Source organism: Podarcis raffonei, chromosome 3 (assembly GCF_027172205.1).
Source record: "Podarcis raffonei isolate rPodRaf1 chromosome 3, rPodRaf1.pri, whole genome shotgun sequence".
Classification (NCBI taxonomy): Eukaryota; Metazoa; Chordata; class Lepidosauria; order Squamata; family Lacertidae; genus Podarcis; species Podarcis raffonei.
The window spans coordinates 58,867,847-58,893,963 of NC_070604.1; the positions used below are offsets into that span (position 1 = coordinate 58,867,847).

A 26,117-nucleotide genomic window follows, 5' to 3' on the forward strand; every position below is an offset into this window, starting at 1 on the left:
TGGATGAAATGAATAAATTAATAATAGATAATACCTAAGAGGGATTCTGGACTTGCCCTCAAAGTTTACTACTTCAACAACAGCTGAAGTATAACTTTAGATGGCATAACTCAGTGGTATAACACATATCCAAAAATATACATTTTAAAGAAGTTAACTCCTTCAATTATTTAATAAAATATTGTAGCAGAAATGATTTAGAAAATTAATCAAGGTAAGAGTAATATCTCCCATTAATTAAATAAGTTTCAGAACATTTTTTGGCTTTATCTGGAATTCAGTACAATAGTTCAGTCACATTTATAACTGAATATGAACTGTGGCCAAACAAGAACATGTAAGGGTTTGACTCCCTGTTTAAAGAAAGCTCACACATGTCAAACTGGCTTACCCCTTCAAAAGCTTGCCATTACCCCTCCCCTCCCCACCCCACATCATCTCCCACCTTGAATTCTACCCATGTAAGTGTTTAAAATATGGATGTAACGTGGCTTAAATCCAAGTATTTTGGTTTCTGGACAAGTTATGAAATTTGGCGGCCACTCTAATCCTAAGCACACGTAGTTTCCATTTATTTTCTTGGAATCTAAAGCCAAATATAGCTATTTGGAAGCAGTTGTTGTTTATCCCAGCTTCCAAGCAGATATGTTTAGGCTACAACAATCTTACATGGGTCATAACTCAGTCCTAGCAATATTTGTTCAGAAGCAATCCCCATTTATTTCAATTCCAAGTAAGAAGTATTTTATTCCAAGTAAGAATGCTTAGGATTTCAGCCTTAGATTAACTGTGCATAACTCCTGAACTCATCAGACTATGCCCTTGAATCATAAACAAATTGATAAAATCTAGTGCTGAAATGTTTGGTGGAGTTTGTAAATTCAAGACAGTTTGCTTCTCAACAAATGCAATCAAATATTCAGGGACATTACTGTTACATACCACAATCCTATACACGTCTTCTTAGAACTATATACAATGTGTAATGTAAATTCCGATCTCCCCCTCCCCCGATATACCATGGGTGTCTTTAAATCTAAAAGAGGCAACTAACAGTAGACTTCATGTGCTGGAGTTAGGATAGTTGCGATTGTATCATATTTATTTATTAATCAATAAGCAACAGAAGCAGCAATATGGAAATGATAAAATCTAATATAGTTAAGATTTAATACTTAATTTAAATAACCATTAGAATCATGCCTAATGTTACTTTCTAAAAAAAATCCCAAACCATTTTAATATATATACTGAGAAACAAAAGTGAAATGGTGACCATTTACATTTTGATATTTTTTTTAATTCCAGAATTCTGGACTGCTTTCTAACTAAAGTACAGCTCCCACAACAGAGAGAGAGAGAGGTTTTTGTGTGCGCGCGGGTGTCTAGTTCTTAAATCAGTCCATTGTGGGGAATGTGTTTTTAAAAAAACAAATCCCTGAGAACTCCTGCTTGTTTTTGCTGAGGGGGGAAGGAGAGCTGTTGCTTTTGTTGTGTCTGAGTAGCCGTGCAGTTTTTAGTAACTCTGCAAACATGGGCATGAGAAGGATGTCCCTGTAGAGGCAATGAGGCATGAAATCCCCCAGTTCCTTTACGCAGTAACAACAGCCACATGAAAGAGCAACATGCAACATGTCACTATATATAATTACACAGCCCACGGGCGTTGGTGAAAAAAGGGGACTGGTAAGGCTGTGTTTTGTAACCTATTTGATGCACATGCCCACCGTCTCTCGCTTTTACTTTATTACACTAAATTTTTAGGAACTTTTAATTCATTTCACACTCTGTATTTTCCCAGTAACAACTTGCACGCGCAACCAACCGCGCACGCACACACCACTTTCTAATTTGCACGTCCAATCCTCCTCCACTTTCCCTAACCATACACCAGTGCCTGGCGTTTAACACACACATTTGTCGCGGGGCGTTTCTCCCTTTACAATTTTTCACCTATGTGTACACGATAGAGCACGGTGTGCATATACCCTTTCCTTTTAAACCAATGACACATGTTAAGTTCTCGCGCCTCCACCTCTGGTAAGAGAAACCAGAACGCGACAGGAAAGCTCTGCAAAGGCGCGCGCCGCCTTGCGAAGGGGCCGAACGTGGAACCAACCGAGGCGCTTCTTTTGCCTCAGCGGGCGCCAAAAAAGCAGGCGCCCGGCGCGAGCGCGCTCCGCCTGCCCGACGCTCTCTGTTGATTGGCAGGAAATGGCCACCGCTAACCTATCCGAAAAGCCCTTCGAAAAGTCGCCCCCGTGGTTTTAAAGGTCTGCACTGCACCTAACCATACCGGACACACACACGCCCGGAGGCGCCCAAGGCGAAGCGTCTCAAGCCTGCAGCAATTTTCTGCACGCTTGCCTAAAGAGGGCCAGTGAATGTAGGGCTTACTTCTAAGTAGACCCGCAGGAGGACAGAGAGCTGTTGCGCGCCTCACATCCTGCTTCCCGGCCTTCCCACTGGCATCAGGTTGGCCACCGTGACAACAGGGTGCTGGACTAGATGGGTCAGTGGCCTGAGCAGGCTCTTCTTACGTTCTTGGGTCGCTTGGAGGCATTGCAACTTCGGCTAGGCTACGCCCATAATCCGCCATTACGATTCTTTAAAGTCCCAGCATTTTAAGAGCACGCAAATATGGAGCAGGGCGGAATATTTGCGTCCCTCTTTCCAAAGCCGAACATATATGATATACCGTGCCATTATTTATTGGTTGCATAATTTTTGTACCTCCCCCCCGCCGCCCCGCATCCTCCAAGGGGCCCGGGAAGGCGCGTGTGCGGCTAACCCGCATTCTCTCACATCCCTGAAAGGCCAAAGCAGGGCCCAAGAAGCTTCGCGAGACTGATTTGAACGACGTCTCGTGGCGCGGCCTAAAGGCACGCTAGGCTCAGCAGGTCTGAGATCGGTCAGTTCGCGGACGGGTCACCGCCCGGGAACCGCAAATACGCTGCCTTGGGTCCCGTGTTGGAAGGGAGGGGAGACGTTAAACGCAGGAAAATAAATAAGCAAGCTGCTCCCAGGTGCTTACTTAGAAAACACGAATATGAGCGCTGGGCCTGAAGCCTGAAAGTGCCTTCGCAAAAAGTTCTCATTGCTATACTTTTGTCGGGAAGAAGCACAAATTTCAGAGTTCATGACAAACTTAGGTATTTCATATTCCTGCGAAAAAACGGGGATGTTTCCTAATTTCCTTCTAAAAGGAACGGTAATAAACGTTTTATCTGTATTTAATTCTGGGGAATTTTGAAGGGGGGCCAAGAATTATCTTGGCACTGAAGGGGCAGGGAAGAGAGAGAAACGGAAAAGAAGCAAAAAAGAAGGCCCGACCCTTTTCCTCTCCCAAGTGGCTTCTGTCTAGGACTAGGTGTTCAGAGAGTAAAGGGAACGAACAGCGGCTTGGTTTTATGTTCGCTGGTCTGCAAGCGCTCGTTTGTCGTCGCGGGACGTATTTCCATTTAGGATGGTCGCCAAAATCCGGTTGCTCCTGTTCCTCCTCGCCCTTCACGCTCCCAACTATAACACTCTATCGTTGCTCAGGTCTGCGGGCTTCTTGTTATGTACCCCCGCGTGGCCGCGCAGCGCCTCCGAGAGCACCCAGCGTCCCTTGCCCGGGGCGGGTGGAGGCAAGGAAGCGGCCTCTGCTGGGGGTGGACGGGGCCTGCTCGGGCGCGCCGGAGACCGTGGGGGAAAGGGCACCGCCCTTGCGGGGAGAGGCCTGGCGGATGACAGACAGGCCGGGGGATAGCGCGAGGCAGGTTGCATTTCAAAAGCCATCCGAGCTGAAACGGGTCGGGTTTCTGTTCACACGGGGAGGCCGCCCCGCCGCCGCCAGCAGCACGGGCGGGCGACCAAAGGCAGCCCTTGCCCTCCACCCGCTCCTCTTTCTCCTCTGTGCCCGCCTGCCTCCTCCTTTCTCCTCGAGTCTCTGCGTTTGACATTCATTGTAAAGTCCCGTCCCCCCTCCATTCTGTGTCCATTGCCCGGCCTTTTCCCTCTCTCCCTTCTCCCGTCATTCCCGCCTCTTCTTGCACTTTTCTGCCTCGGTTCTTTTTCACACTCCCCACTTCACTGCCTTTTTCTTTAACGTTTGCCTTCCCCCGCTTCCCTCTCTTATGTCATCTTATTCTATCATGCCATGTCAATGAGTTAGGCACAAAGGAGTCAGAAGTCTAAAAATCTCTAATCCACGAAATGCTCCTATAATGTCTATGTGAAGAGTTGAGAGTGCACTGAAGCCTTAATGTGCTGGAATAAATACCTTTGGGTTTATTTATTTGAGTCTGAAATAAGGCCCACTGAATTCCATCATGTATAGAACTCCACTGTGTTAGTTGACCTGCATTGATGTTGCTATTATTTGAAGCTGTAAACGCAACAAGATGTAAATATAGTGGTAATCCAATGTTTCCCACTCTCTTCGGTTCCAATCCTGCCTCCAATCCATGGCCGGCCCAATCATGAGACAAGGTGAGGTGACTGCCTCAGGTGGCAGAATCCACAAGGCCAATGGATCCCAATGTAGATCTTGATTCTGCCAGTGCCTTTGTTCCTGGTGTCGATCTTCACTCCTCCACTTCTTCCATGGCAGAAGGGAGGTGCCATTTTGTCTTGAGCCGGCCCTGCTCCAACTACATTTCACTCAGTTGCCTTGTGAACTGGAAGACAGAACGGGTTCCCATAAGAAACACCCAACAGAGATACAGTGAGAGGCAATGAAACCCCCACTCCCATGAACCCTAATCCCAAGGATCCCAGCTTTCTTTTCTTTTTAAAAGGAAGGTTCGGGCATTTGTAGAACCTGAGGTAGGAAGCGAAGAGTACAGTCACTAGTTTATTTATTTATTATTGTGGAGGGAGGTAAGAAACCAACTTTTCCTTTCCCCTGAAAAATTCCTGCTGGCTGTAGATGTTCATGGCCAGAGGACACACTCAAAATCACATACGCCAACAAATAGGAGGGGGAGCCCTAGTTTAAATACTCTGTCTAAAGCAAACGCTGCCTGCCGAGTTTGTTGTGGCTCCCTCCTTTTAATAGGCCACAAGCATCTTTGTAAGCAGAATGCGGCCTCTGATGCTGTGCAAGGACTTTTCTTCTAAAGTGTGTCTTTATGGTGTTACGTGTTATATCTCAAGCTGCAAGAAAATTTCCAAATGTTCAATCTGCTCAGCCATTTTTGATTCCTACCTTCTAGAACCATTCCAAAAGAGCCCAGGATGGCAAACAAGTGATAAAGCGATAAAGACATCCTAAAGCATATTTGAAACATTTTTTTAAAAGAACCCTGTAAGTGTCACTGTTAATTATTCCTAAAGTGACCTCTCTTCCCACTCTCCGCTTTCTGTCTGCGCTTGGTTCTCCTTGCAGAAGTGTGGGAAGAGAGTGATACCTAAGGGGGAAATCCTACGCCTGTTGACAAAAATCCTTCTTCCTCATCCGTAGACTGTACCCTAAGACGACCAAAAAGTTGTCTCCCCTGCAAGCAGTCCTTCCTCATAGTTTTTCCCTTTGTTTTATAAATTAGACAAAGCTCGCCCCCTCCACCCGGCTCTTTCCCTAAAGTTCTCTTGTGTTCTCCTGCAATATATACGTCGGTGCAAATTATTTCCACCCGTCAAACTTTTTTTCCCTCTGGAACTTTTCCAGTGTTGGGTCAGATTTGAGAAGTGTAAACGCTGCGTGCCCGGACTGACATTATTCGCGCATGCATCTGCGCTTGTTTATGTGGGTTTTATGAATCCCTTTTGCAGTCTGTGGCTTGCTTCGCTTGCTGCGAAGCCACCTAGCAGAAAAACACGCTATGATCAGTTCCTGCCCGAGCTATCCCCGTGCTGCAGCCCAGCTCCGCAGAGCTGAAGGTGTCTCCCGGCCAGCTCCAGCCACCCTCCCGCCCTCTTTCCTCCCCGTCTCCCTTACGCGCTCGAGGTGCTCCGGGCTTTCCCACGCTTCCAAGACGCCCAGGAGTGTTTGGCGCCGGGACCGCTGCCGCGCTTCAGCCAATGAAGAAGCGGGCAGAAGCGCCGGGGAAGGAGGCCTGTCACTCACTCCTGCGCTGCCCCAATCCAGAGGGCTCAGCCGGAGGAGGAGGGGCGTGGCTTCGCCCCTCCTGTGGGCGGGCTCTTGTGCTCGAGGCTGAGCTGCAGCGTGGGAAAGAGCTTCAGAAATCCATACAGTTCGCTGGCGCCGGCTGGGGAGGGATAGGCGGGCTTTAATCCGGAGTCACTGTCCAAAAAGGGAAACCGCAGACCTGAGTTCTCCTTGTTTATCTCCTGATTTGGAAGCTGGACTCTTTCCTTGGGCCACAATGAAGCGGCCTTGTGAGGAAACTACCTCAGACAGCGATATGGACGAGACTATAGACGTGGGGAGTGAAAATAATTACTCTGGGTAAGGACGAAGTTTGTTCGTTCCGGGGGTTTTGTTTTTATCCAACAAGAACAAAAATTCTGGACCGTGCCTCCTCTTTTTCTGTGGGAGGGGGTGGAAGAGGAGGATGGAGAGCCAGATCAAAGGCACCCCCACCCGTGTGGGACCATTGTTTCTTGGCGCCCCTTTTTGACTTCTGTGCAGTGTTGGATATTCTGGCATCAGAGGGGCAGTTAAGCAATTTTAGATCTGGACTTGATGGTTTTGTGGAAGGGAGCGGGGTAAGAGTGCTATTTCACTGTTAATATGTATTAGACAATTTGCTTCAAAAACGTGGCAAGGCAGCCCTATTAAGCTTTGTGGCCCTGCTACTTACTCATTTTGCTGACGGGCTTCTGAAGTCCTGCCCTGATGAATGGCACTCCGTTTTGTTAGGTTCTAATAGAAAGTAGGGGGTCTATTTTCTACCCTACTCGGACGTCACACTTCTTTCCCCCAGCTATCTACTTTTCCCTTCACTAACTGGCATCCTCAGTTGTAAAAATTTCTCTTGGGGATATGTGTAAGAGCATAAGATTGTCTGGGCAGAAAAAAAAACATAGCAACAGTAGCAGAGTACAGTGGTACCTCAGGTTAAGTACTTAATTCGTTCCGGAGGTCCATTCTTAACCTGAAACTGTTCTTAACCTGAAGCAACACTTTAGCTAATGGGGCCTCCTGCTGCCGCCGCTGCGCCGTCGCAACACGATTTCTGTTCTCATCCTGAAGCAAAGTTCTTAACCAGCAGCACTATTTTTTGGGTTAGCGGAGTCTGTAATCTGAAGTGTATGTAACCTGAAGCGTATGTAACCCGAGGTACCACTGTACTGTACTTTTATCACAGTCAGCCATATAGTCTTGGTCAATATACATCTTTTGGAACTGTTCTTTAGTGCTAGATGTTAAGCAGTGTGGGGGATGGAGTATCACATTTTGTGTCCTGTAGGCTGTTGACAATTAGCATGTGTTGAGTAGTAGCAGTACTGAACTAGTAGATTCTGTGTAAAGTGGAGCTGCAGCCACTTGCAAGACTAGAATTGGGGTGGGAGGCATCCCTTGAAATACTTGAGCCAGTCTTATAATACTAATCCTGTGTTACTAGAATCTTTCTAGGTGTGTACTGTTGTAGGTCATTGTCAGAAAAGAAGGCTAATCCAGTATAACTCACCTCCCAGCAAATGACCTGGGTTTGCCTGCTAGGAAGGATGGGGTGGAAAGGAGTTAAGGTCTCAGCCGTAACTACTGTTGTTTAATATGGACACTAAGTTTCCTATACCTCCATAAATTCTTCAGTTCTGCAGATCACTGCCTTCCCACACTGTCTTCCCCATCAATCTGGATTTTCTCATAACAAGGGAGATTTCAAACATCTGGATTAATAGAAGAGAAAGTGTGGGAGGCATTGATTTAGAAGAGATTTTCTTATGGACAAAGAATAATTAATGGAGCTACCGGGCTATTCACATTAAACAACAGTATGGATGAAACCTAGAAAAGAAGAGAGATTGATTAGAATGCTTTAGAAATCAAATGGGGGGGCACAGTTGCTTCAGAATAATAGGTGGAGCTGGAGCATTGTTGAGATAAGTAGAGCAAGGTATGCTTCATTACGTCTGCTTGTGTAACAATCCTCAAGGCCTTAAGATGTTTGTGGTGAGAGTGTTTGAAGAAAGGGTGCTTGCTATCAAAGCAAAATAAGATATTTTCACAAGAGGGCTGTCAACCAACTGAATTATATTAGTTGATTAACCAGCTAAATAAATTTGAATTTTACCAAGTCTCAATATAGAGTCGTTGGGGTTGGTTTGTGATTCTGAAGAAAGTAGAAAACAACTGAATAAGTAACACTGCAATTCTAGCTCTACTTACCTTGCACTTAGTGGCACCTACTCAGTAGAGGACTTACTTTCTAAGTAGACATGGCTTGGCTTGCACTGTTAATAAACAAAAATTGTGCCTAATTTTTAGGCTGCCTTTAATAATTAATTTCATGAAAATGCAGAGGCAAAGCTAAAACAAAGTTCAGCCAGAGTTAGACATGTTTAACTCCCAGTTATATCAGTGGCATGCTTAAATCTCTCATTGAAAACTTGGTAGTATCCAGCCCTAGTCTTACTCAGTAACATGTCCATTGGTTTTAATGGGTTCCCTCAGAATATGACTTCTTTGAATATTGCCCAGTGGGACTAAAAAAAAAGAGGGGGGGAGAATTGATTGCCTGCACACTGCGGTAGTTTTTGATAGAATTTTGTTAACAGAGATGCTGTAAAAAGATAACAGTAAAATTACTGTTTCAGTCAGTGATTCCCTTTGTCTTTTAAAATGCTGTTCTCCTGGGTTTGCTCAGACACATCATGATTTGGGAGTTTAAAGAGGCATTGTCCACATGATGCAATAAATCCAGTTGCTTTTTATAATCTATTTTAAATTAACCTGTTTCAGGGTATCTACACAGTGGTAGTATTTAATGTTAGCCAGTTGGTTTTAAATAGGCTGTACACAGTGCTATTTTTTTCTAGCAAAAGAGATGCAGCAGTTCACCGTGAACTTCCACCGTGTTCACCTGAAAGATGGCTGGAACTGAGCTCCTGTGAGCTTCAGCTGAAAAAAAGCAACGCCCCGGCTGTAGTAGTTCAGTCCTAATCCCAATCAAGATGGTTAGTGTAGATTAGCTGGACAATTATATCTGCATTTCATGGAAATATTGTGTAAGTTTTAAACCTTAAACCCAATTACAGTGGTACCTTGGGTTAAGTACTTAATTCGTTCTGGAGGTCCGTTCTTAACCTGAAACTGTTCTTAACCTGAAGCACCACTTTAGCTAATGGGGCCTCCTGCTGCTGCCATGCCGCCAGAGCATGATTTATGTTCTCATCCTGAAGCAAAGTTCTTAACCCGAGGTACTATTTCTGGGTTAGCGGAGTCTGTAACCTGAAGCGTATGTAACCTGAAGTGTATGTAACCCGAGGTACCACTGTAGTATTATGCCACAAGTCACTTACTCTGGGGTAGTATTGTAGAAGTCAACAGAGAAAATTTAATTCCAATTAATGTCATTATCTGAGTGAAGCCAAAAAATGTAGCTGGATAAATGCAGAGGAGGAAATACTAACAGGTGTTTGCATGCTAAATTTAGGTTCTAGGGCCTGCAGAATATCAGAAAAGAGCATCTAAATATATGGCTGTCAGTAAAAAAAAAGTTTCCTCTTCATTGAGGTTCAGATGATATATTTGTCATATGCAACTGCAATTGGTTGTTATAAAAGAAAAGTAAAAAATGTAAAAAATGAAAAGTAAAAAAGTAAAAAATGGCCTACATAGTAATCAGTGGGACATACAACTATTTAACTCTAACTGGATTGTCTCAAGAATTTTAAAATATTTAATCTGGAATTATCTAAAGCAATGTGATTGACATGAGAATAATTGATGGACTGCCTTAGATTTAAAGCAGTCTAGTGCAGGCATAGGCAAACTCAGCCCTCCAGATGTTTTGGGACTACAACTCCCATCATCCCTAGCTAACAGGACCAGTGGTCAGGGATGATGGGAGTTGTAGTCCCAAAACATCTGGAGGGCTGAGTTTGCCTATGCCTGGTCTAGTGGTTCAAGTGACTGTCAACTAAATGGGGCTGTAATTGAGGTTATCCTTCTGAGATGAATGGAGGTTGCACAACAGAAGTGCCTGATAATTTTGTTGAAGGCTGGGCACTCTGCTTTTTAGAAAAACCCAAGCATCCTAATCAAGTTTGTTTGAATATGAAGCATTTTACAATCCAACATGCGTAGTTAGGAAATCTCATTGATCTCGGTGGAATATTTGTATTTCCAAGTGATGACCATTTTTTGGTTAATGTTTTTTGTACACAGATGTGAGTTTAGTCAAAATACATGCGCCTTGCATCAGCTGTGAATATTTCTTGTGTGTGTGCTCGGCAAAATACATGGAAATCCTTTTCAGACTGCTGCTTCTATATCTTTTGCTTGATAAAGTGATTTCTGCCAAACATAGGCAAGTCAGAGGCATGTCCTTTTTGTATCAAGTATCTATTTCTGCTGTATTGGAAGCAGTGGGCTTGAGTGTGCTCAATATTAGACACTTAATCAGTAGTTCTTTTGAGTACATGGTTAATACATTTGAACTCGTATATAATGAATATTTTACATATTTGCCGGTACTGAGGTCACCCAGTCAGGGTGAACTCAGGACCGTGGAATATTTTGGGAGGACTCTTTTTATTTTTTAAATGAACTTCTTGGTGAGCAAAACTAAAGGAGATGGTGAGATGGGGCTGAAGAGTGGTAGTGAAAGTTTTCTTCTGCCTGCTTCCATATTTTACTGAGCACTTGAAACAGGAATGGGGAACCCGTGCCTTTTTAAATGTTGTTGGACCCACCATCTCTTAACCATTGACCAACCTGATTGGGGCCAATGAGAGTTGGGTGTTCAACAGTATATAGAGAACCTCAAGTTATTATAATTACTATTTTTAAAATTTCTATACTGTCCTTCATCTGAGGATCACAGGGCGGTTTACGATATAAATTACATAGCCCTCGTGTTGGTGGGAGGAGGGAGGCATTAGACCCAGGGCTAGCCCTATGATGAGGCAAAGTGAGGCAGCTGCCTCAGGTGGCAGATGCTGAGGTACGGGGAGGAGACAGCTGTGTGTTCCATGTGGCTTGCCCTGACACCCTTACGCTAGCTTGCTGCCCTCAAGTGTAGTGGAAGAGGCTGTCCTTTTGCCAGTACAGCTGAAAACAAAAAAGTTGTACAAAACAGGACAGAGTAAAACAATACTTGCTTAGGAATAATCATCCTTCATTTTCAACATTTGTAAAGTAAGATTTTGTAATTGGAGTAAAATTCAACTTCCAGTTGAATTGGCTTCTGTGTGTGTGTGTTGGCAGAAGACACCACCTTTTCCTTCGCCTCGGGCGGAAAAATGTCTTGAGCTGGCTCTGTTTAGACCTCTGCAACAAACAACACAATAGGATGCTGTACCTGACATGCCTTTTCAACTGTTCCTCAGGCACAGTGCCAGTTCAGTGATCCGATCAAATTCGCCTACGACAACATCTCAGATCATGGCCAGGAAAAAGCGACGAGGGGTAAGGCTTTCCCTTATATTTTTAATGTAACAATTGCATTTGTTTCTGCTGTTTTTACCTTCTATGCACCTTAACTTTTATATCAATTTATTGCTTTGTTTTGGCAATAGATCATAGAAAAAAGGCGCCGTGATCGCATAAATAACAGTTTATCCGAACTGAGGCGGCTTGTGCCAACAGCATTCGAAAAACAAGTAAGCATAAATATTCTGTATCTCAACTCATCTGGTCATGTTGGGTCTTTCATAAAGCTCATTAAAAATAAGGCTGGATGTGTTCTGATCTGGCACAGAGCAGGCACTTCAATAAAATGCTTTGTTGTGGCAAAACTATTAAAAGCAAAATTCTCCACAAGGCTGAAAAACATTTCCATTCTCTGGTTTGCTGTTCCCTCAAGGGCAATAGTGTTCGTGTTGTCTCTGTTCTTTCTATGCATTCCAGTAGTGGTTTTGTTTTGCTGTTTTTAAAAGTGCTTTATTCCTTACAGTTTTTTAAAAAACCCGCACATGTCAAATACCCTCCTGCATAAATCTTTTAACAGCATTGTATTCTCATCCCCCTCCTTTCTGATCCTTTTTTTATTTAATTCTAAATTTAATTAGTAAAATAATCTGATTGTTTCAGATCCTTAATACGCTGGCTATTTAATAAACTCTCTCAAATAAATATTTAAATTCTTAAAAAGAAGCTGTTCAGATATAACAATTGTTGCTAGTGCTGCAGCTCTTTGAAGTGGTCCAAGTTGGAATACAATTTTTTTAATGTAAGTTTTTGCAGGGTGATCACATGAGGAAGGGTGAATAAAAATTATTTCCTATATATAAAAAAGTTATTTATTCCATTTTTAAGCTGCCCAACATCTATGAAGATCCCAGGGTGGTTTATACAATAAATCTATTAAAAAATAAAATTAGCATTCTTCTTGCAGAATTGTCCCAGCCAAAACTTTGTGTTGGGACATGTTCTGATGTAATGTGTCGGCACACTCATTATAATGACTGATTTTTCTATATAGTGTTTTATTTATTTTGGATATTTCTATCTTGCTTTCGCAAAAAAAGGGAAACATTTTGTGCAGAACCCCTTTCTTAAATGTAAATTTGTGATTCCTGAGAACAGCACAAATAGGTTTCGTCAATATTGCTAAGCGTAACGTACTTCAAAAGATTTCCACTGACTTTGTAGAATCATAGAACTATATGGGATGAAAGGAACCTTACTCTTTTGTGGAATTATTCAAGGTGATGTGAAGTTGTGTTGCATCCACAGGAGAAAAATTAAATCACTTCAGTCACCAGCTTATAAGAGTTGGAGGAACACAAGTGTTGTATTTGGATCATTTCTGAATATGAAAACAGAACCTCTCGATTAAGTCCCTTCAACAATAACAAAAGTTTGGAGGGTTTTTAGCATCTCATTACTGATTCGTAACCAGTTGTGATTCCTTGACTTTGGGAGAGAAGTCTGCAGAAAGGTGCTTCTCTTGGTGCTGAAGATGCAATAGGTCCAAAATTGAGAAATGTAATTGCAACCTCAAAATTACAATCATTATGATTTACAGTGGAATCCTGTACATAAATGTCTACTTGGAAGTAGGTCCCACTGAGTGGGATTTATTCCCTGATGGGATTTATTCCCTGATGATTGCTCATAGGATTCCGACCTCAGTGTGGCACAGAGTCATTGAAATCTAAGGGAGTACAATGCATTTTCTATGAGGTAAGTATTTTGAACGTAGGCTCTGGAATAGATTGCTTGCACGGAAGAAAGTGTGAGATGAGTATCATGTTATATAACACAATGAAACCTGTACGAAATCAACTTACATGAGTTAACTTTGAAATTCTGAGAGAATGTTTGTTTATGTATTTGAGGAATTATTCTCTTCAGAAATTGAAACTACATGGTTCAGGTTCATACCACTTAGTCTGGAATAACAAGACAATAATATAATTTTATTATTTGCACCACACCCATCTGACTGTGGTTGTTTTTGGAATAAACAAAAAAAATGGACTACAAACAAAAATACTATTGTTAACAGGAACACTTTCATGTGAGTCTATGTAACAGTGTCAGATGATTACAATTCCTGTACACAAGAGGACCTTAGTGCAGCTCTCAAATGAAAGAGGAAGATGTATTTCTGCCTCTAGGGGGCGCTGCCATTGGCACTAGGGACAGAAGAAGGTTTCATGGCCTTCTTTGTGGAAGGATAGAGAAGGTCAATTCAAACTGGGCAACCCTTAGGGCCATGATAACTATAGTGATGACAAATATGAAGAATTGGAAGAAGTAGAAACTGAAAGCAATAGCTGAGAAAGCAGAACTAATTAAATTTCATGTACATTCATTGAGTCTTGGTTATCCCCTTGCGAAAATTAGGGGGCGCCTTATACACAGATACATCTCCCCCCCCCATTTTCTTAAATCTGAGTCCCCCAAAATAGGGGGGGGTCTTATAGGGTAAATTCAATTTGGGATTATTGTCTGAATAAACTGTACTTTATAATAAACCAGACATGATAATTTTATGGCAAACCATAATACATTTTATGTTCCTAAGGTAAGAAAGTGACTTTCAAACTGTAAATGGTTGAAAGCGCACACACACACACACACACCCTATATATATTCCTAAAATATTCCACAAATGTATATATATTTACTCAAACTGGGGGCGAAACCTCTTCCCCGTGGCTTCAAATTTTCTGGAAATATTACATCTCCAGTTTTGATTCCCAACACTACTCCCCCCCCCCAATGGTCATGAAATGTTCTATTAAGGGAGCTATCCCACATTGGAAGAAAACAAGCACTTTTATTTAAGGCCATATGTAGATCTCCCTATTCTTGCAACTCCTTCTCATATCTCATTGTAGGGAAAGTTGATGTGTTTTATATATGGTGGAGTGTATGGTATATACGGTACTATGCACAGACTAGGCCTTTAATGCAGATACAAGCAGACGGGCCGGGGGGGGGATGACTATGAGCAGGCAAAACACCATTCCTACTACCCACACTATATCTTTAGCAACTTGCAAAGCTCAGCAGACTTTGGCAGCATGGGAACATGGAGTTGTCCTGAGCTAGTCAGAGAAAGTGGGACAAGGGACAACAGTTGATTGTCCCATTGCATTGTTTACTTCTTGAAAACCACAAACATTATAAAGGCTTCTAAAGCTCCTGGAAATTACCCAGCATCGGGCAGCTATTCCTCAGCTCTTGCTAAAAATGTTTGTGTTGGGTCAATGGAAAAGATTAGCACTGAGGAAAGTACAAGTTGTAATACAGGGGAAAGATAAGGACGGGGGAAGGAAAAGCAAAGCAAAGCAATCTAAGATAACCCGGGTCATATAAAATCTAAAAATGCCAAGGCTTACTGTGCTTATTACATTTAAATAAATAATAAATAATACGGGGAAAGGGCCATCGGAATAAACTTTCATACAGTCTGCCAGGCCACGTGTTATCATTGCTGTCTAGTCTTGATCAAATGGCTTTTTAAAAAAAGAAAGAAAAGAAAATAGCATTAGTATTCAGGTTTGTTGTAATCCAAGTCATCCTGAGAAAAGCTACACATCCATTCTCTTTACTGGTGCAACTGAAGATACCGTTGAATGTTCTTCAGCCGACTTCTATGACTGCCACTTTTCAAAGGGAAAAGTGATAATTTCTGCTTAAACTTTATTTTTTTAAGATATACCCCAGTCTTTCAATTGACTGATTGTCTTACAATACAATACTTGCACACACACAAGCTTGTACCCTGGGTCAGCGCATGTTTCTCTTTGGATCCCCTATTGGATCAGAGGGTTCTTCCTCATAGGGAAGCAAGCTATTTGCAATTTCTCCTTCAGTGGAGAATGGATTGGGCTGTGCTGCTCTTCACTTCACATGATGCCCTTCCTGGGAGGCCAAGAGTGCCGCCTTCCATTGGCCCCTTGGCTGACCAGAGGGGGCTTCCAACAAAAATCGATCAATCATTGAGTCGCTAAGCAGCAATCACAAGCTTTCCATTTGAAGGCATATAGCAATCTTAGAAATTTACTGAAGAATATTTAAATTGTGTATGGAGTTCCAGCAATAAAGATAATGGACTTTTAGGGATCAGAGTGTTGCAGAGCCTGAATATGTCTAGAGCAATTTTGAGTGCATAAATTGCTTCACAGTTATTTGCTCATTTATTCTGAGGGCCATCCTGGGAGTTAGTTAGGCTGAGAGAGAAAGTGACTTTTAGAAGTTGGTTGCTCAGTAAGATGCACAGACTTGGACTTCTCAGGTTCAAGCACAGAACTCGATGGCTTGACTCGCAGCTGAATGTGTGAATAGCAATGTGCTTTGAGGTAATGCAAGATGAAACGTAGGTTGTCTTTGCCTTGATAGAACTGGGATGGCCATAGCAAGTCTTGGATGGAGTCATGAACCAAACTGCACACTGTAGGGGTAGACCCATGATTTTACACCTAATCACATGGGAGAGCAAAAGGGACATATGAGTAGGAGGTGCTGAACCCCCACCCCTCCCACAATTTACCCCCCCCCCTTTCGAAGGTTACTTTTCCCCCAGCTGGCTTCATATGCCAGAAATGAGCTCAAGATGGATAAAGTGTCTTGGGTGGGGAGAAAGGCTGTGGGGAGATAGGCAGCAGGCCCTGGAATAGTTCAAGACCCTTCCACTGATCCACTGACCTCTTTTACTATATAAATTGGGCTGCCCCACTCCTTTGCTTTTTATGTGATTGAAGCAGACTGGAGTCTAAACAAGCTGGCCTCTGCCAGCATTGGATGTAGCTTGGTGCTTTGTTATATAACTCAAGTGTTTCATTTTGGTGGCACTGGAAAATAACAGGTGGAATTCAATGTTGCTCTAAGTGGGGAATGAGCATGAGTACAAGCTCATGCAATGGGACTTCGCCCTCCCCCCCCCCCATATGTGCCCCTAAACCGATTCTGAGATTTTCCCAAGATTTAGGGGGCACAGGAAAGAGGAGATGGGAGGAAGTTCCACCATGGGAGTGGATCTTGTTTCACACATGCAACAACTTGCTTAAATCCCACCCAAAGCTTCCGAAAGGGAAAGGGCAGATAAGGGCAGTTCTGAAGGTTTTTGGTTTGGTTCCTGTTGAAATGGAGAAAGTGTTTTTCTTCTGTGAGAGTAAAATTTAAAAATGATTTTATGACCCCAGAAGATGGGCATCTTGTCTGGCATCATTCATAACATGATGTCATCAACATGTGTATTGCAACTTAACCCTTAGAGCAGCTTGGCATTTTTAAAAAAAAGTTTTGATATTTTTTGCAATATGAATATTGAAGTATATTTATTGCTAAAACATGTTCTTCCTCCTCTTTGATTTAAATATTATCAAAGAGTCTTGTGACACATTTAAAGACTAACATGCTCCAATAAGCTTTAATGATGAAGGACACTTTGCTGGATGCATGGGTGGGGGTCTCCTGTTCATGTGGACCATGTGTGTTTCACTTTTCCATTTTAAAGATGAACCAAGTCTCATAGGTTGTTTTTGGGAATCCATTCCACAGAACTGGGTTTAGATTTTCAATGAGAAGCTATACTCTTCTTTATCCAAGTGAAGACTAAGAATAGGTTTGAACAAGAATGTCTAGTTTCGCTAAGTTATGGGTCAATGTGGGTAGCCTTTTAGTAAGTACAGGGATAAAGACACCATCCCTCTCCTGAATTCCTGATTTGTAAACAAATGCTTTTTAAAAATAAAAATATATAATTAACTAAACAAGATTTGTATTAAAACCAAGTATATTTTTCCTTAGCTACAGAGCATAAACTTGTTAGGCATTACTGCTGTCCCATTCATTAGGCACAATTCCTTGCTGTCCTATAACTCCTGTTTATTTTATTGGGGCTTGCAAATAAGATTGTGCAACTTTGAGATTTTCTTTGCCTTTCAGACCTGGTGTGGATCTTGGCACCTTTTCTTACTGAGACAGATTATCTAGGTCCATTTCAATCTGGTTTCAGGTCTGGTTGTAGGACAGATACCGTCTTTGCCATCTTGGTGGGTGGCTTATGCTGGGAATTGGACAGGGGGAGTGTGTCCCTGTTGTTGGCTTTGCTGGTCCTTTCAGCAGCTTAACCATGGTATCCTTCTGGGCCCCCTTGCTGGGATGGGACTTGGGGGCACTGTTTTACAGGGGCTCCATTACCGGTAATTTGGTAAAGAAAAAGTGTTTTATATGCGTTGTATATGTAATATAACACTGTGACACCAGGTGGCGCTGTGGAGACCCGTCTTTCCCTACCAGATTTCCCTGTATGAGTTTACAACGCGTTTAACTGAATTGCTTCTTTGACATGTCTAGATCCAGCCCCAGAAAGTGGTGCTGGGAGGCTCTTGTTTGATGCCTTGCCCATTTGCCTGTGGAGTGCCTCAGGGTTCTGTTCTGTCCCCCATGCTATTCAACATTTACAATGAAACCTCTGGGAGAGGTCATCCAGAGTTTTTTGGGGTTTTGTGGCACCAGTGTGCTGACGAAACCTAGTTCTGTTCCTCCTTTCCACCTAAATCCAAGGAAGCTGTATCAGTTCTAAGCCAGTGTCTGCCATCACTAATGGACTAGATGGATGAGGGTGAACAAATTGAAATGCAATCCAGACAACACAGAGCTGCTCTTGGCCATTTGGAAGGCAGAACAGGGAACTGGGTTTCAGCCTGTGCTGGATGAGTAACACTCCCCCTGAAGATGCCGTTTCGCAGTTTGGGTGTGTTCCTGGATTCAGCTCTGACTGCAGCCAAGCTGTTGGCCAGAGCTGCTTATAGGAAGCATACAACTTCCTTGTTCCAACAGCTCCACTGGTCTGTTCCAGACACAATTCAAAGTGCTGGTTATAAGCCCTATGTGTCTTATTCCCAGGCTACCTGAAGAACTGTATTTTCCCATACAAACCTGCCTCGGCTCCAAAATCTTCAGAGGAGGCCCTTCTCTCAGTCCTACCACCCTCACAGGCACATCTATGGAGACATAGGAGAGGGCCTTCTTGGTGGTGGCTCCCAGACTTTGGCACTCCATCTCTAGTGGGGTTAGACTGGCTCCCTCCTTGTTTTCCTTTTGTCAGCAGGTTAAGACTATTTTATTCCAGTAGGCTTTTTGGGAACTGACTGCTTTTATGAAAAGGGTTTTTAACAGTGCTGCAATGTTTTTAGTATCTGTATTTTAATAGGTTTTTTTTACATTGTTTTAATTTGATTATTAAAGTTCAATTACCTTTTAACTATTTTTTAAGCTTTTATCTTTCTATGTTTTATTCAAGCTTCTTTTATTTTGTGTAAGCTGACTTGAGTCCCAGTTCTGGTGGGGAAAGGCAGTGTGTAAAATAAATAAATAATAATGATGATTTTTTAAAATGCTACTTTGAAAGTTGTGAATGTGTATATCTACTATACATGTTTTCCTTGTTTGCACTACTCTGTGCTTCATAGAAAATGTGTGCTCAGTTTATGCCACGCTAGAAACTGTGATATAGTACTTGTGTGCAAAAATAAAGTGTGGGATACAGATGCTGGGTAGAAGAATTAAACTGAGAATGCTCTAATGGTTGGGAAAATTGAAACCATAAGATGGAGCTCAAAAGAGGGTATACCAAATCAAAGCATGCAATACTTTTAAGCTTTTATTGTTTGTGCCTCTTATCTCAAAGGGATCTGCCAAATTAGAAAAAGCAGAAATCCTGCAAATGACAGTGGATCATTTGAAGATGCTCCAGGCGACAGGCGGGAAAGGTAAGGAATTGATTTTTGTACTGTTTCTAATATTAGCAGGGGGAAATCTCAGCAAACGCTCCCTTTGACAAGCTGGGATAGGCAGTTCTAGATTAAAGGACTGGAAATCAATGCTAAAGGCAGGGTTGAACTCGTGGGAAAGAACTACGGGGACAAAAGAACCACTTGACCCTGGGCTTGTGTTTGCTTTCATAACACTGTGGGAGAGTAAAGGCTTCATTCACAGGCAGCCCAGTCAGAGATTTGTTTGGGGTTTCCAAAGAGCACTGAAATCGGCACAAGGGAGACAAAACAAATACCCCAAACATCCAAACATAAACAAGGAGGGCTGCGGCAACAATTGTGCTGCATGAAAAACCAAAGTTAAAATTCATTATGCAGCTGCTATACCACGGGAAGTGGATCCAGAGGAAACTTTCCTTATTGTTTATGTATTGCCCTTTGTTCTAGAAAGAATGTTTTCCATGCAAAATTAGGCTGTGCCATTCATTCACCAGGACAGCATCTAAGCTTGGATCTTCTGTTGGATTGTTAAGAGGAAACCCAATACCACTAGAAAAAGAGCTATCCACAATCAGTGCTTATTTTGTGTGCCTGCATGTTTGCGATGTGGAATTGGGAATGTGGCTTTCGAAGAGAATAATGTCTCTTTTCTTATCTCGTTTTTTGAAAAAAAGAAAAGAAAAGCAAGCTGCTTTGGTTTAGAGAATTTTTGGAAATCTAGTTGCACTGCACACTAGAAATTCAGAAGCCAAACATCTGGAAGCCTAGAAAATTAATTTAAAATATTTTTGTGGGTTACTTTATTTTTGTTGTTTGTAAATGGAAATCGATAAAAGTGAATAGGAAGTTTTGAACACTGGTAAATATGTAATCATTGGGACTTTAGTGCTAGAAATTGTGTAGCTCAGATCTTTCCACAGTATTTCCCATTCACTGGTGGCCTTACCCAAGCCACTGTGTTTAATATTCAGTCCCATTCTCCAGTCGGAAGTATACCTTACAGTATGACTGTCTGAATTCCTGTGCAAATGTATATGAAGGGTTTTGAGCATCTTCAAGCTCTGTATAAATTGGAGATAAATAACTTGCTGCCCTCTAGATATTGTTGGATATCAGCTCTGTTCAGTGTGGTTCATGACCGGGGTGATAGGAGTTGCACTACATCCACAACTGGAAGGCCACCGTCGTCGTCTTCTTCTTCTTCTTCTTCTTCTTCTTCTTCTTCTTCTTCTTCTTCTTCTTCTTCGTAGCAGTTGTTGTTTTATTTATTCCCCATTCCTGTAATAAATCAAGGTTAGGGAACCCCATTATCCCTGACAATTGGCCATACTGGCTGGGCCTGATGAGAGTTGGGAGTCCAACATCTGGAGGGCCACCAGTTCCCCATCTCTGGTATAAACACATTAACATGAGTATTAACATGAGCATTAGTATTAAAATGAGAATGACCTCTCCTCACATCAAATGGGCGTTTTTTATGTGGTCGCCATTAGTCCCCCCCCCCCCCGATCCTACGCGGCTCCCTAAAATACAACCTGGCTCTGCCCCCTCCCACACTGGATACCTGGAGGTTCCTGCCTAAGTTAACCAATCCCAGCGAGGGGGGGGCATTGCCAGGGAAGTTGGCCAGGCAGGGTGGGACTGCCTTGCCCACACAATAGAGGGTGGAACTTACCAGGGAGTCCTCATTCGGCTCCAGAGCTCCTCCCACCCTACCCTCCCTCAGTTATGCCTTCTTTTGCAGGTTAACCTCTTCTCTACAGGTATGTGGGCACTGCTACGTCATTGGTTGCTGTTAAAGGACTGGGAAGGAAGGAATTTCCCTGCATTGGCAGGTTTTGCCTTCCCCGTAGCAAAACGTCACAACTTTGGCGGTTTCGGGCCTTGGGCGGAATCCTTTAGTCTATCTTCCCTAAATGGGGGGGGGGCACGAGGCGGTAACCCATGCCCCCACTGCAGCGGCGATCTCAGGGTTCCCCGTTAAAGGGGTTGTTTTGAGGGGAGTCATTGACCATACGCCGACAGGTTGTCAATGGTCTCCCCTGCGTTGCAGCAAAATGGGGGGCGGGCTCTCTTAACCCTGATGTTCCCCAGATCCTTGGCTGGGGACTGGGAGGGATAAATGCCCAATTCCTAAGCCAAGGTCTCCCTACATCTGAAACTTTATAATAAAGTTGCGGCCAATTTTAATCCCATAACACGTTGTCATGAATCATTATTCCACTAGGGAGTCGCCTGGGGTTGGGGGTGGGTCTCTGCCTGTCTGCGCAATTCTTTATTAGGGGAATGGGCCAGGCAGAAGTCACGTTCTCCCAATTGAGGCGCCATTTGCATGCCCCCCACCCACCAACCTACAGTCGGACCTCAGAAGTCAAACACCTTTAAACTTGAACGTTTCAGCTACCAAACGATCGAAAACCAGAAGTGATTGTTCCGGTTTTCGAACGTTTTTCGGAAGCTGAACGTCTGGCGTAGATTCCAATTGGCTGCAGGAAGCCACGCCTTGGTTCTCGAACTGTTTCGGGAATCGAATGGACTCCTGTAATGGATTAAATTTGAGAACCAAGATACAACTGTATTTCACATGGAGGTTGTTGGAACATTAACAACTATCCCCCTCCTTTCTTGCCAGTTCCCCCTGCTACACTATTTCAGTTTGTCTCTGGAGACCAAGGTAAAGGTAAAGATAAAGGGACCCCGGACCATTAGGTCCAGTTGTGACCGACTCTGGGGTTGCGGCGCTCATCTCGCTTTATTGGCCGAGGGAGCCAGTGTACAGCTTCTGGGTCATGTGGCCAGCATGACTAAGCCACTTCTGGTGAACCAGAGCAGCGCACGGAAACGCCGTTTACCTTCCCGCCAGAGCGGTACCTATTTATCTACTTGCACTTTGACATGCTTTCGAACTGCTAGGTTGGCAGGAGCAGGGACTGAGCAACAGGAACTCATCCCATCGCAGGGATTCGAACCGCCAGCCTTCTGATCGGCGAGTCCTAGGCTCTGTGGTTTAACCCACAGCGCCACCCGCGTCCCTTGGAGACCAAAGTACTGCACATCAAATAAAAGATACATTCTTAGTATCCTTGTAACAATTTGCATGACTTAATATGCGTGCAAAACAAACTCCTTCTGTGCTGTACTTGATTTTAAAAAGAATTTGGGAGGTTGCTGAACCTTAAGAACTGGTATTTTCAAAAATGATGCTGGGTATGTTTGTTTGAAGGGGGAATATTTGTGAATTTGATCAGTGTGGACAACAGCCACTTTTTCCTTTGGAAAGATAAATGGTTATCTTTGGTTAACTACTGGTAATGTGTCTTCCTGTTCCTACTAATTCACACATGGTCTTAAATATTCACATTACTAGTAGTCCTTCACCATGATTGACATTCCCAAGCTACACTCTAAAATACAATGCAATTGTGTCATGGGCCTCAAAAGCTTTACAATATCCTTTTTGAGACTATCTGACCAGAGTTGTACATTTCATTTCAAATTTGGTCTTGCAAAATAATTTGGTATAAAGGCATTATAATATGGACAGTTTTCTTATCTGTCCCTTTCCTAATGATTCCTAATGCAGGATTCACCCCTTTATAAAGCTGCTGCACTCTGAGTCCTCGACAGCGTTAATAGAATGAGATGCTCTTTGTTTCACCCACCCAGAGAAGACCTTGTTGTTTTTGTTAAAATAATAATAATGGCAAGCACCAGTTGTATGGAGGAGCAAATCCACAATATTGAAATATTGCAAATATTGTATTTAAATATCACGGTAAAAGGAACAGGATTTCAAAGGCTAATAATTATGTGCCTATGTTTGTGACATACACAGGCATTGTTCAGCAATATGGTGGAAAATCTTGCATTGGAAGTTTAGTCTTTTTAATCCTTTTCCTATTGTTCAAAATGTGTGTGTGTGTGTGTGTGTGTGTGTGTGTGTGTGTGTGTGTGTTTGAAGAGTCTCAGACACTGATGGTCTTCATTCTTTCTCACTGTAATGTCTGGTTGCAAGTTGACTTTAGCACATTTCAGTTCCATCAGTGAGCATATGCATAATACAAAAGCCATTTGAAAATAATGTTCTGGGAGCCTTAAAGAGAAAGAGCAAGAACATGGGTAGGAAAACTAAGGCCCGGGGGCCAGATCCGGCCCAATCGCCTTCTAAATCCGGCCTGCGGATGGTCCAGGAATCAGCGTGTTTTTACATGAGTAGAATGTGTCTTCTTATTTAAAATGCATCTCTGGGTTATTTGTGGGGCATAGGAATTTGTTCATTTCCCCCAAAAAAATATAGTCTGGCCCCCCACAAGGTCTGAGGGATAGTGGACTGGCCCCCAGCTGAAAAGGTTTGTTGACCCCTGAGCTAGAATATTATAGAACTGCCATTTCAAGAAAGACCAAAAGAAAAGAAAAAAACAAAGAAATCCCATTGGGTCGCTAAATTCATTTCTTGCTTTCTGTGTTCCAGGTTACTTTGACGCTCATGCTCTCGCCATGGATTTCATTAGTATTGGGTTTCGAGAATGTTTAACTGAAGTTGCGAGATACCTGAGTTCAGTGGAAGGTCTGGACACATCTGACCCTCTCAGAGTTAGACTAGTCTCTCATCTCAGTTCCTGTGCTTCTCAGAGGGAAGCTGCAGCAATGACCTCAACCATGGCACATCACCACCACCCTTTGCATCCTCACCACTGGGCGGCAGCTTTCCACCATCTCCCTGCAGCTTTACTGCAGCAGAATGGACTCCACACTTCTGACATCTCCCCATGCAGACTCTCGACAGCATCAGAAGTGCCTCCCCATGGATCTGCTCTGCTCACGGCCACTTTTGCCCATGCCGATTCTACGCTTAGAGTGCCCTCTGCCGGCAGCGTTGCTCCCTGCGTCCCGCCGCTTTCTACCTCTCTCCTCTCGCTCTCAGCCACCGTACATGCCGCAGCAGCGGCGGCAGCTCAGAGCTTTCCGCTCTCTTTTGCTGGGGCGTTCCCAATGCTGCCACCTAGTGCAGCGGCCGCAGTGGCAGCTGCAACAGCAATCAGCCCACCGCTGTCAGTATCAGCATCTGCCAGCCCGCAGCAAGCCAGTGGGAACGGAAGCAGTAAACCCTACCGGCCTTGGGGGACTGAAGTTGGAGCTTTCTAAAAAAAATCTACACAAGCCTTCCTGGGGCATTTTACAGTTGCAATAGAAAGTCTTTCACACAAAGACTGTTAACAGGTCAAGTAGCCCTTTGGATTCCCAGAAGACGGGAGGGAAATAGTAAGACATATTCTGCCTTAATATTGGTCAGAATGAACAGGAGGTGTTTCTTGTTCACCAGACTGGACCACAGTGATCTTCAAGAACGATGACTCCCCTGTAGGCATTTCCTGAGAAATGTATAGAGTATAGAATTAATCCTCTTGCCATGCATTTTTATTTGTTAAAGGGGCGCTGGATTTATAGCTAAAGAAGCCTACCTGAAAGATGAACGCTAAGTTTAAAATGCGCAAGTGCCTGACCTCTTCCAAATGTGTGCGGGGGGTGTGTGTGTGTGTGTGCACGTGTATGTGTTTTTCTTTACAAGGCAAATAATAAAAGTCCAAGTATGAAAATAATACTGGAGAGAAGAGTACAGAGATCCAGCACAGGGATACCATTCTTGAACAAAATGTATACCCTAAGGCTGTATTCCCTTGACATGAGGGGGATCTAAGCAACCTAACTGTGCAGGATTACAAACTATGGAATAGCCAAGCAGATAATTGAGGGTGTATACGCTAAATTTAATCTAATCTAATTCACTTTCTTTGTGCAGACTTGTCAGATGGTGACATGCATGATATTGACAGAAGCACTGATCTCTCCAGTGCTTGGTCTTACAAGACTTCAAGCATCCTGGCACTAGGTGGCATAAAGTTATAGCCAAGTGTGTTACATGTACATGTGTGAACACCAGGATAAATCTGACTTATTTGATTCCCTTTGCAAGCGAAAATACCGCATCCTCCAGATGGGATGCAAGCCCTCTTCATAGTCAGCTGTTGGGAATTGGCATGAATGAGTAGCTGTAATGCAGGCAACAGGATCCTTTGGGTTGTCTTTCTCTGTTGCCAGTGTTTTTGTATCGGTTCAGTTCTCAACCCAAACAAAAGTGTTGGGAGTTTAAGTTATGTTCTTACTACCCAGACAAGCAGTGCTACAAAAATGCTTTGCTTTTTTTTTTATTGCAGCAACATGAAATAACAAGTATTTTAATTCATTGACTCAAGAGCTAGAAAGTTTGTTGTTGGGGGTGGGTCGGGGAAGCAAGTTAAATAAAAGCACAGCATGTATTATTATGCACTTCATTTCTCTGCTGTGTGGAGAAAGCAATAAGCAGTGAGAATGTTAAACATTATGCAAAATATACTTTTAAAATATTTGTTTTAAAAATACTGTTCCTAGTCAGGGGTGGGGTGGGAAAATTGTGCATTATTTTGTTAACCTTTTTTTCTATGCAAAAGTCTTTAAGTATCACTAATTAAATGAAGTCTTTTTTTGACTGCCTTCTGGTTTGTTTTGGTGTGCCCTCTGGAAGTGAAAGGTCTGCCTGTGAGGTAGAAGTTCAGATCAGCCCAGATGGAGAAACTTCCTGCACTTGCTGTTCTGTGTGTGCTTGTGCACATGCACAGTGCTAACCTATTCTACAACTTCTGAGTGTACAATGTGGTCTCTTCAGTTTCTGCATAACTTGCTTGTACCCCATGTTTGGGGACATCATGCTATGAAAAAGTCTACAGTTGAATGTCCAAACCTAAGAGTGACTTTGGAAGGCCGAGCTAGACACAATGTTCTGCACATGA

At 43.1% G+C, this 26,117-nt stretch overlaps 1 protein-coding gene across 3 annotated transcripts; it reads left to right on the forward strand.

Moving 5' to 3' along the window:
• Positions 1-2,452: 2,452 nt before the first annotated feature.
• Positions 2,453-25,819, forward strand: HEY2 (hes related family bHLH transcription factor with YRPW motif 2). 3 transcript variants are annotated; one of them, XM_053381838.1, is made up of 5 exons: positions 2,453-2,512; positions 11,443-11,521; positions 11,632-11,715; positions 19,206-19,287; positions 23,762-25,819. In XM_053381838.1, exons 2-5 carry the CDS (start codon positions 11,498-11,500, stop codon positions 24,433-24,435), a joined length of 864 nt encoding a protein of 287 aa, XP_053237813.1. In that variant the 5' UTR covers positions 2,453-2,512; positions 11,443-11,497; the 3' UTR covers positions 24,436-25,819. The 3 variants fall into 3 exon arrangements, with proteins under 3 accessions (XP_053237813.1, XP_053237811.1, XP_053237812.1); XM_053381836.1 differs by lacking the exon at positions 2,453-2,512 and adding an exon at positions 6,134-6,391; XM_053381837.1 differs by lacking the exon at positions 2,453-2,512 and adding an exon at positions 8,999-9,117.
• Positions 25,820-26,117: the final 298 nt, after the last annotated feature.